General features: G+C 39.7%; 1 protein-coding gene across 2 annotated transcripts in view; it reads left to right on the top strand.

Moving 5' to 3' along the window:
- The window catches only part of CARMIL1 (capping protein regulator and myosin 1 linker 1), a 197,679-nt gene that overhangs the window by 114,573 nt on the left and 70,985 nt on the right, over positions 1–12,121 (top strand). For both annotated transcript variants that reach the window (XM_084280476.1, XM_084280477.1), the window contains exons 14-17: positions 1,036–1,113; positions 1,242–1,318; positions 2,236–2,340; positions 8,095–8,164. In XM_084280476.1, the coding sequence (XP_084136602.1) occupies positions 1,036–1,113; positions 1,242–1,318; positions 2,236–2,340; positions 8,095–8,164 (330 nt within the window). The remainder of the gene's footprint in view (positions 1–1,035; positions 1,114–1,241; positions 1,319–2,235; positions 2,341–8,094; positions 8,165–12,121) is intronic.

The following is a 12,121-nucleotide window of genomic DNA, read 5'->3' on the forward strand; positions in this document are numbered from 1 at the left end:
AGGCACATAATTAGTCCTTGAGAGAATACCAGCAAATAATTTAAAAACAAAAAGTAAAACAAAATGTACAGTGCTTATAAAGTCTGATGTGTATCTACAATACTTTAAGGGACGTAAATAAAAAAAGGGGATTTTCTTACCCTGCTAGAGAGAGAAAAAGAAGGTTCAAAGGAAAATATTATTACTACTGAGATCTCTTAATCTGTGGAACAGCTTTCCAACAGGAGTGAGGAAATCCTGTTATTTAGCAATTAAAATGAATCCTAGCAAAGCACAGGGATTTTTAAAGCAGGGACCTTTCCTGCACTGTAGGTAGAGATGGTAAATGACCTAATTTTTAGAAAGATGGGTCTATTTTAGAAATGTTGAACAAGCTCTCTTTGGCTGGATTTCATGTGGAGTTGAGCATTCCACGCTTCTGTGAATTAGGTCATACATTTATCTTCCTGTGTTCTTCTCTGAGCCCCAAATAAAACAGCATATAGTACGAAGTTTTACGTATGCTAACATGGACATGACGCATCCTATGCAGTAGCCATTGATGTTACAATCCTGTTACCTGTTCTCTATTCTCACTTAAACATTTAATGCACTGCTGATGTTAAGAAGTAACCATGGGCTTCACATGCATGTTAGCTGTTTCCCCTCATGCTTAAAGGGGCTGGCTTAAACTTGCAAACCAATTAGCCTTTTGGAAATGTTACTGCAATCTGAGTGACATTTCAAGGTATTTCTAACTAAATTAATTACCATTTGCTGTGAAATTGGGTTGCAAGGGAACTCAAGACTTGTGCATTAACAGTAATGTTGGGTAAATGTAGTCTGAGCACCATTTTCCCTCTGTTATTTTTTGAAACGATAGCCTATAAAAGTAAAGCAGCTTGCATTAATTAGATAAAAAGAAGCTTCAGACGCAACTCTTGTAGTGCAATTTTATAATGAAAATCTAGAATGTAATGAGAAGTAGCAATGCAGTAATTGGTGTCTTAATATAAAAATTAACATGGATTTTTTTTTCCCCTCCATTAATTACAGAGCCTGTACAATTTTTTGGCCCAGCCAAATGCCCTTGTTCATCTGGATTTATCCAACACGGAGTGTGCGCTAGATATGGTAAAGATGTGTGGGCTTTTTTCATGTGTGTAGATTCACATACCACTGAAACATTCCCTATCCTCTATCTCTAGGTACTTTTCTGGGTTAATAAAAAATAAAATCTATCTATCTTTGCTTTAAAACAGGTTTGTGGAGCCCTCCTCCGTGGATGTCTTCAGCATCTAGCTGTCCTTAGCCTCTCTAGGACTCTCTTTTCTCACAGGTACAGTTTAAACATTACTCTCAAATCCTGCAATATTTTCTTTTGTAATTTCTTGTTGTCATGTTGCAACTTTGTTTTTAAGAAGAAATTTAAGAGTTTATAAAAGTCTTGGAACTCTTTGTTCTATGAAATAGTATTATTTATTCCAAGCAAAATACTTTTCTTTTCCTGCGCGCTCTTGACTGGATAGCTGTAAAATAAGCTACCTTGACTAATATGTTTTTTTTGTGATACCAGTGCAGTGGAAAGTCTCTATATGTCTTCTGTCTCTAAGACACATAAAATCAGGCTTTGAAGTCTGGCTGACTTGTCAACTCTTTAAATTTGGTTTTCAAAGTTTGTATTTTTCATGGTTTGATGACGGTTAGATATGGATTTTTTTTTTTCCTTTTTTTGTCCTTTTCTGGGAAGAAGTCCCTTTGAAAGTCTTTGAGACTGAACATTGACTTTGGAGGAAATAGTAATGTTAGCTTCCATTTTCTTCAAGTCAGTGTTTTGGGTCCACGTCAGAGGTGATACCTAACTGGTGGTAATCTACTCCAGCATCAAGTATTTATTGCTAGTGGTGAAAAGGCAGTTTGAGGGGGTTTGTAATGCTCTGTTTGATCCTCTACTGATAAGATACATGTACGTTCGCTATTAGCCAGACCTAACTGATTATTCTTTGTAGTTCACCAAAGAGAAGCTACATAGTAATGTCTTCTGTGCTGCAGTGTAATGCTGAGGATTGTTTGTTGAATCAACATTTTGATGACATTATATTTCTAAGCTAATTGAGAGCCACTGATTACAGAGCTGTTGAAGGTAGAGCAAATTAAACATGTAAAAATCATTACAATTCTGATTGCTTGTATTCACTGTTTATTGGAATGAGGAGTGTCTAGATGCTACTTCTTAAAGAATTTGTTTACTTACAGAAAAGGAAAAGAAGTCCCTCCCTCCTTCAAACAATTTTTCAGCAGCTCACTTGCTTTGATGCAGATTAATCTTTCAGGAACTAAACTTCCTCCTGAGCCTCTAAAGTAAGAATTTAATTTCATTTTCTCCTGTTGCCTAAAACCTAGTTTGTATTGTAGTTATGTGAGATCCATGTGTTAAAAATGAACAGTAGAGGATTTTGCTTGTTTTTCTTCCCCATAGTACATTATTGATACTGCAAGAATGAGTTTCATAATGATCACACATTCAAGAAATGTTGTTTCCATCTCACAGTTGAGCCTATTTAATCGTATTTTGTTCTGTGGGAATGACACAGCTGCTTAGCTTCCATCAACATTTTTTGTGATGTATTTCTTGCTTCATGTCTTACAAACAGAATTGTTTGCTTCCCAATAAAATGGGATTATGTACTTGTGTGACTGCCATTCCTTTGATGCTCTGGTATTGCAACAGCCATTATGAAACTGAACCTGTTGCAATGCTCTGAAGGAGAGACTTGCACAGAGCTACGACTTCCTTTTGTGGGGGAGAGATGATGGCAGCAACTTCTAGGAATGCTGAGTGTAATGCATCTCTTTGCTGTATGTCACTGAACAGGTTCTGATGGTGTGGATTGGGTATTGGAGAGAAACTCTTATTACAGACTAATCTGTAGATAGGTCATTCTGTTGATTCTGGCAGAATCATCATGTTTATTGCACTAAATTAAAGAAAAGGCTCTTTACAGTGTCAACTTGATAGCTAGTATGCTCAAGAATGTGCATAGCCCTATCCATAGAAGCCACCTAGACACGTTCACTAATAATTTTGGGGAGCACACCTCCAAAATACTAATTTTGGACATGGATACAGATAGATCTATGTAGGTACATATAGTTGTGTGTATGGGAGCCCACCTCCTGAGGGAAAACAGGGAAGGGAAGTGGGCAGTAGCTCAGCAAAGCAGTAGCTAATGAATGTGAGTTGATGGTAAAGCCAGAGAGGTGGGATATAGAGAGTAGTTAGTGAGTACTGCAGGGGAAGCTTTGGATAGAATCCGGGGGAAGCTAAAGGAAAGTGACAAGTGCCAGGAAGGAGTAGTGTGCGTTGTTCTGGCGTATTTTTTTCTTGATGCAACTTGATGTTGGAGAGGACAGTACAATATGACGTTTAAGTAAGATGTACTGGACTGAAATCAATATTCAACTGCAGGAGCTTATCATTTTAGCTCTGATATTTGTTGTGTGGTGTTTGTGGTTGCTGTGTTGCTTGCTTAGACTCTCCTAGGATTAGGAAGGTATGGATACTGATGTGTTTTCAACAGAAGATCAACACAATGGTTGATTTTCATTAATTTGGAGCTCTTGATTCTGTGGTGGAGGGCAGCAGGGAGCTATATTTAATGAAGCAAGAAGAGTGGAGTGTATATGTGAGTAGTACACAAGACAGTCTTAACAGTGCTACAGGAAAAAAGAATGCTGTGAGACACTGAATATATCTACGTGCATTAGGAAGGGTGAGAATCCCCAAACACATTTAGCTCTTCTCTTTGGCATGTTGAGTGTCTCCTGGGGCATGAGGAGTTTTGGCAGATGAGTGCTCTAAAACGTGGAAGTCTATGCACATGAAAAATGTTACTGTATTAATTTATCCCAAATACTTGTGAGCCCTTGATCTGCCAGCCGTGCAGCAAACAAGATCTTTCTAGTCCTGTTCAGCCGAAGTGATCAGTGGTAGTGAAAACTTTCCGATGCTTGAGCTCATCTCACTCGACTTGACTGAACTGGGTTAAAGGGAGTTACCCATGTGACTGGTGCTGGTAGCAGTAAAGAGACAGTGATGGGTAGCATAGGATGAGCTGAGAGCAAGAAGCCTCTTCCACCAGCACAGACAGCTCCACAAAGGAGCATCTGTCCAAAGTCCAGCTGGACACAGATGGTCTCAGAGTGCCTGTACCACTCAGCTGGCTGGCATTTTGACATGGGCTGCTTTTGTTCTTACAGAAGTGTACATTTCTGCCTAGGAGGTAGGTCAGAGCTCTTAATATTTTTTGGTGGTTTCCTTGATGTACTTTTCCTAACCTGAGTTTTTTCTTCAATCTGAACTGAATGTTTTTCACAACAGTACAGAGAACTCTGATCTGCAGTACACCTTGCTTTCCCCGTATGGCTTGACTAACACACTTCGAAAATATCCTGAGAAAGTTAATGTGGGGTTAGAAGGACTAAAGATGTGCTTTATCCTGGGGCAGCTGCTTAGCCTTAGCCTACAGAGAAGTCTTACCTGTAAGAAATAATGAAACTTCCACAGAACATTCAAGATCATAGGATTTGTTAAAGACAAGATGATGGAAATACCCTTTTTTCAGACTGACTTATTTGTCATTGCCAAGATTGCAGTAGTACATAAGGGGTGATTTGTAGAAGGAAAAATAAAAGTGACATAGTGTACAATAATAGTACCAGCATCTTTCATCAGTGCATGTCAAAAAGCGTTTGACAAGATGGGCCTTGGAACCATCCTGTGACAAAAGAGAAGTTCTTGGTTTGTGTCCATGAACCAGAGGTCACGGAGTCTACAGGAAAAAAAGAAAAAACTAACAAATAAAATGCAGATACCTGACACCTTAAGTCCCAAATCCCCCTAGTTAATTAGTATTTGATTTCTTCCTTATTGAATTCCTTTCGATCAACAGTTGTGGTATGTTTAATTGCATATTCCAACTCAGTGAGTTTAAAGATATTGGCTGTCAGTACACTCAGGGAGGGACATGAACTTCCTTGTACAGTGATGGGCCTGCTAACGAAGTCAAGACTCTCAGGGAAGAGGTTTGCTGTGAGGGTACTGTGAGGGTGCCATGTAGTAGGTGGGCAAAGGGTGCTTTTAGTGATTGTACATAGTTGATACAGTTATTTTTCCATCACAGCTTGCTCCCCCCGCTCCTTCTTTTTTTAACCAAGTGAAGCAGTTTATAATCCCTTCCTTGTTTAAGTGTATGTTGGTGCTTTTGTTCATTTACAGACGTTGCCAAAAGTTGTATTTTGATTTGTCAGTGCTATAACAAGACAAGTTTCTGATATGCTTCTCATGCAAATGCTAATTACAAGGCCAATTTTTGCATTCTGCATTTACCACAGTTGACAAGACCTTTTTATGAATTGCCATGTGTGTGATTTAAATACAGTGGCTAAGTATAATTATAATATAGTTGCCTTTAGTGCCTTTGAGTGCTGGTGATTTTTCATTACAAAGAATTGAGGAATCCAGAGATTTTCTGAGGATGAATTTATGGAAAAGAAGTTAGAAAAAAACCCAACCCTTTTTTCCTTCCTGTGAAGAGAGTACATTTGAAGCAGCGCTGTCTCTCTTTTTGAATTTGCATTTTTTCTCATTGCACTGTAGCTTTTCAGGTGGCCTCAAAACATTTAGGAAGGTCTTTGCAAAGTTATTGTCAGCCAGATTCTCTTTGAATAAAAACATGTTTGTAAAGGAAATATAGACAGGGATCACCTAGAAACTTGTAAAAACTGTTGCAGAGTTTTAACTTTTTTTTCCACACCCTCCCCCCCAAAGTCTGCATATTAGTAGCTTAAGAAGTAAACAAGCACAAGATATTTGCCTTTGTTAACAGCGATGGTCTGATTAACATTTACACTTGCAGGGCAGATAGAAATAGGGTTAAGACCTTCCTGGGGCGCGCACACTTTAAATGTGGTTTTTACACACCACTTGCCTAGCAAGTGTATAGGCAAAATGGATTGGTTTTCATATCCATCCATGAGTAGTTTGGATTCTGTTAGGCTGCTTTTGGCTGAAATGAAAGTTTGGGGAGGAATCACAGAATCACAAGGTTGGAAAAGACCATTGAGATCATCAAGTCCAACCGTTCCCATCCTACACTAAACCATATCCCTAAGTACCTCATCTACCCTTTTTTTAAACACATCCAGGGATGGTGACTCAAACACATCCCTGGGCAGCCTGTTCCAGGCCCTGACAACTCTTTCAGTAAAAGCTTTTTTCCTAATATCCAATCTGACCCTGCCCTGGCACAGCTTAGTGCCGTTTCCCCTTTTCCCATCTCCTGTCACCTGGCTGAAGAGACCATCACCCACCTCTCTGCAACCTCTTTTTAGGTAACTGTAGGCAGTGATAAGGTTGCCCCTCAGCCTCCTCTTCTCCAGGCTAAACATCCCCAGCTCCCTCAGCCACTCCTCATGATTTGCCCTCCAGCCCCTTCACAGAATCACAGAATCTTAGGGGTTGGAAGGGACCTCAAGAGATCATCGGGTCCAACCCCCCTGCCAAAGCAGGCTCCCTATCTCACATTACACAGATAGGCATCCAGACGCGACTTGAATATCTCCAGAGAAGGAGACTCAACCACCTCCCTGGGCAGCCTGTGCCAGGGCTCTGTCACCCTCACTGGGAAAAAGTTCTTCCGCATGTTGGTGCAGAACTTCCTATGCTCCAGCTTACAGCCGTTGCCCCTTGTCCTGTCCCCACAGACCACTGAAAACGGGCTGGCCAATTCTCCCTGCATCCCAAGTCTAAGATATTTATAAACACTAATTAGGTCCCCCCTAAGCCTTCTTTTCTCCAGGTTGAACAGACCCAGCTCACTCAGCCTTTCCTCATAGGGGAGATGTTCCAGGCCCCTAATCATCTTCGTTGCCCTTCTCTGGACTCTCTCCAGAAGGTCCCTGTCTGTTTTATACCAGGGAGCCCAGAACTGGACACAGTACTCCAGGTGGGGCCTGACCAACGCAGAGTAGAGGGGGAGGATCACCAGCCTGGTTGCCCTTCTCTGGACTTGCTCAAGGACCTCAATGTCCTTCTTATGGTGAGGAGCCCAGAACTGGACACAGTACTTGAGGTGTGGCCTCACCAATGTCACAATCACCTCCCCAGACCTACTGGCCACATTATTTCTGATACAAGCCAGGATACCATTGGCTTTCCTGGCCACCTGGTCATACTGCTGGCTCATATTCAGCCTGAAGTCAACCAAGACCCCCAGGTCCTTCTCTGCCTGACAGCTCTCCAGCCAGTCTCCCCCGAGCCAAGGAAGTCCCTCTGTTTCTCTATTCAACTACTAATTCAAAGCAGCATCTATTCTAAAGACACTAGGTTGCACGCACGAATTACGCCTACTTCTCTAGGACGCACACCGTGCTTTCTGATTTGCTGGTATTAATACAAGTGTGATAGTAACTTTTACATGTAGAAACAAACTTCTGTAAGGCTTTAAAGGTGAATTGACGAAATTCATCATCCAATGTTGCTAGGTTTCTCTGCCATTCTTCTGAAAGACAAGGGATACCATTGCCTGAGGATACCATTTTGAAATCTGTAAATATTTATTAGGTTGTGGAGGTGGAGGATTGGGTGATGCTTGAACACAAACCAGTGTTTGGGTGTTGTGGGCACTGTGCCTGGCTTGAATGGCTGCTGCACTGCACCTTGTGTGTATTAAGCACCCAATTTTTTCCTGAATTTTTGGAAAATCAGAGAGTATGGTCATACAACAGAACACTCCTTTTGTAATCGACAGTTTTTGAAAGCAAATGCTGAAAATTAATCTCTGAATGTTACAAAATGCTGATGTCACATGAGCTTTACAGTTCCTTTATTAGCCCTGCATTCCCTGCAGTTTTTGAAGCTGCCGGAGTGTTCGAAGCGTGGCCGGTTTGTGCTGCCATTGTCATCTAACAAATAACTGCTCAGCTGGTGTGGGTTTGTTTTGAAATGGTTCTTTGCTTATAGGTGTATTAACCTGTGATCACTGACATGATGATGATGTAAAGCTGCCTTTTTTTTTTTTTTTTTTAAATGGTTCTAAAATTGATCTTTTTCAGAGCGCTTTTATTAGGCCTGGCTTGCAATCACAATCTGAAGGAGGTGTCTTTAGATCTCAGTAGCTGTGAGGTAAGGCATATTTATCAGGATGTGTTCAAAAGATGCAATGATGTGGAAGTAGAGTTCCCGTGAAATCTGCTGGGCAAGGCACTCCTCCTCTGGAGTCAAAAGTTGTGGGAAAGGTAGAACTCAGAGAAGCAGTTATGGTAAAAAAACCCCAGCTGCTGTCTTTTACAGCATCCTAAATAATGAGCACAGAGGTTCATAGCACCTGCAGCACTCAATTGGCAAAACCCTTCATGCCAGGTTCCAGATACTGAGCCAGCACACTCTTTGCTCCTTGACAGCTTCTATTCTCTGCTGCTGGGATCACACAGGACCCTGCAGCAGGGCTTTCCAAGGTACCCAGATCTGAAGGGGGTGCAGGAAGCTGCATGCTCTTAAGGCACATCTGTGGTTGAGTTGTCTTCTTTCAAAACCAAAGGTGTGCTTCCTCTTCTGCAGGCTTGCTTTCCTAATCAGTTCATTCAGGCCAGTATAAAACTTGGTAAAGTCGATTGAAGCATGCCATTAACATAAGGAGGCACTGAGCAAATGGTTTTAAATATCTCAAGAATAAATAAACAGCTTGATTTGCTTTATCTTGTTTCCTCTTCCTTCTCTGTGCTTTGCTGTGCATTTTGCTTCTCAGGTTTGTCCATACTCTTGCAGGATGATACCCATGTGGCTATAGCTTATGACAAAAGGTCAGCCATGACCCTGGAGAAGCCAGTGAGGAAAAGTTATGTAGAGAACTGTGAAGAGTCTTGCCAAAACCAACAGGAACCAGCTTAGGCTCAGGCCTTCTCTAACTGAGCAGTCACTTCTTCCTTTTAAGCTGCAAAGAAACCCTCGGGCTTGCTAGGCAGAGCTTTCCAAGTCCATCACCTGAGTGGTAGCTGTTCTGGGAGTACCTTTCAAATGCAGTGGTTTCCCTTTAATTAGAAAACATGCAATTTGATGAACATGTTGAGGTACACTAATCCTTGCCTTGTGGTCAGTTGCTTTGGGAACATGCAGATTTCCTTATGAAGAAAAAGCCAAATTATTGTGAATGTATTTCATAGTTAATATTTTGGCATTTTATACTTTTTTTTAAAATGGTGTTACTTTGAAGAGCACTGCATGTAAATTGCAAATAGAAAAGCTTTCAAGTCAAGTACACATGCTTCTGACTTCTGAGTAGAAAGATCATACAGATGATAATTTTTCTTTCAGAGGGAGGAAGGAAAAGGGAGGAGTAATTAAAGTAACAAAAATGAAGTCCTGTAATCATAATCCTAACAGAATATATCAATCAAACACAAACATAAGTACTGAGAATATAAATCAGCATGTAAATCAAGAGAGCTGACAGAGGTGAAAATATTATCCTTTCATTAAATAACACCTAGGATACGGAGGAGCCCTTTGAGGGGCAATTAGCTTTATTGGACACCAAAGTATATCTGCTCATGGCTGACTCTCATGACAGAAAGGAAGGTATCATGCCCAACTCATAGTGTTGCGTTTTCCATAGCTGGTCCCTTCAAATTGAGAGCAAGCACTTCCTTAGATCCTTCCCTTGACATTTTTTCACATCACTGAGCTTTATCCATTCTCATGTGCTTTGGAAAGAAGAACTTATGCTTCCACCTGCAGGGAAGTCGATGTGCCAGGAGCTGGGAGTGCTCTCAGAGGTCCTGCTCCACCTCTCCCTCACCTCTGTTAGCTGGGCAGGGTAACCTGCACCCAGAAGCAGAGCTGTGGGAAGCTGGGAGCCGGTGACCTCTACTCCCACTTCCTGTGAGCACATATTGTTAGGAGGCTAGGAAGCTGGTGCTTCAGCTTTTCCCTCCTCTTTCTTATGTCTGGCAAGCTATACACCACTATGGAAGAATAAATTTCTCTGTTCCTTCCCTCTCCCACCACTTTTCATTTGCTCCCATAATTTTCTGGTATATTAACTCCAAGCTGAATCATTTTATATTGCTTGTTTGGTTTTGGTTGGGTTTTTTATTATTTTTACTATGAAAATTACATTTTTATTTCTACCTGCTCAGCACTGATGTATTTCACTCTTTTCCCTTCTGCTTCCCTTAGCTTGGTCACTGTGTAAGTACCCTCCATGCTTTACCTTAATTGTTAAATCAGTAAGCAGCTTTGTTTGCCCTTCCCATACTGGTACCTTCATAGCTTTGAACACGCTTGGCATTTTTAATTGTTAAAGAGTTGTTTTTCACTTTCTGAATAAGAGCTTGTATCTATAGCCTCAGATGTATGTCATATAGGAGGTGTTGCAGAGATGGGGTTTTTCAGTATCACGATCCACATTGACAAATGGCCCTTAAACGAATCTCTGTGTTTTTTAAATATATATATATACACACACACATGCACATATAACTTAATACAGTTGCAATCCTGAAAGTCAAGTTAGCACCTTCAAATTAAATAATTTGTGCTCATGGAATGTTTGTGTATTTAAGATTTTGATTATAGTGTTAGCAGTACAAGATTCAAAGCTGCTCCAGAAAAATTATCCTCTTCAACCCTCAAAGTGTATATAGCATAAACATTTGCATTCCATTGTGATTGTAATTTCACTGTATAGAACTTTTACCATACTGACAAACAATCCAAGATCACACATAATCTGCCAAATCCACAGATTCTGCAGTAATAGATGTGGCACTGTGTAAAACGATTGTCTTGTGGTGGGCGATGCTGAGAGAGCAGCACAGAGCAAAACTGAATGATTTTGGCATTCATACAGCAAACATAACAAATGCTCCACCAAAAATAAAGTTGAGTTAAAACTGCACCAGTCCTGGCTCAAATACAGACCACTTCTTGAGAGGATGGGGTGAAGGGGATGCATAGGCCTTGTTATATGCAGAAGAGGAAAGGTATCTGATGTTCTCTCTCTTACGCTTCCAGATGCGACTTTTAATTTGGATGTTGTCTTTGAGCACCACTATTCTTTAAATGCTCAGGCCAAGTCTTTGAGCTGCTTGTTAACCAATCACACATCTCAAACTCTCTAAAAAGTGCCAAATCAAGTATTTATTAAAAAATAAATATGCCTTCTAGAAGGCATTTGTGGTTCCTTAACTATAGCATGGATAAAAGAGGTTATTCACAGAAATATCAGCAGGTTGAGTCAGTACATTTAGCCAAGATAAGTCAGATAAGTAAAATATTACTGATTTTTTTATGCACAGGAGGTGAGAAGGGTATTTCATGTTTGAAAAAACTTCCCATTCTTTTGAAGCACGGGAAGTGAAAATGGAAAATACAAAAATATGTTTTAGTAAGATTTTTTTTTTTTCCCCTCTTTTGCATAAGTCTTTTTTTCTGGGAGATGTTTGTGAAGTGAGATATGCTTTATATAGTTTCTGTAGCTGCCAGAAAGAAGAAAATGCTTTTCTTTGGGGGGGAAAAAAAAACCATGAAACAGTTGCATTTTTAAAATTTCAGTAACATTAGTAAATAAGTGTGTAAGTTTTCATAACTTTGATTCGTGTTATTGATGTTTTCTCCTAGGCTATTTAATCACTTTTTCATTAAAATCTGACATTTATTTTAAGTTCATTTAATATTTCAGATTAATAAACTCATAATTGATACTTTTCAGCTAGACATTTTTATTGTTCTTGTTTTTCTCTTTTATGCCTATTTTTAAATTAAGAATAGTGTAAATTACTGATTTTTCTTTTTTATGGTCTTTTGTAACCATTTCACAATTTTTCACAATTGGATTATTTAAATTTTATTTTCAGTCATAGAGAGGCATTATTAGGAACAATAACATTATTATTATTATTATTATTATTATTATTATTATTATTATTATTATTATTATTATTGTTATTGTTATTGTTATTATTATTATTCTAATTTTTTATCTGGGCACCTTAGTATAGTGCTAAGACCTGAAAGAAGATGCTCGCTGTGAGACTTGACTGTAGAGGAGTCTGAGGGTGACAGTGTTGCATCCTTGTAGGC

The sequence above is a fragment of the Gallinula chloropus genome (assembly GCF_964237585.1).
Source record: "Gallinula chloropus genome assembly, chromosome: 2".
NCBI lineage: Eukaryota > Metazoa > Chordata > Aves > Gruiformes > Rallidae > Gallinula > Gallinula chloropus.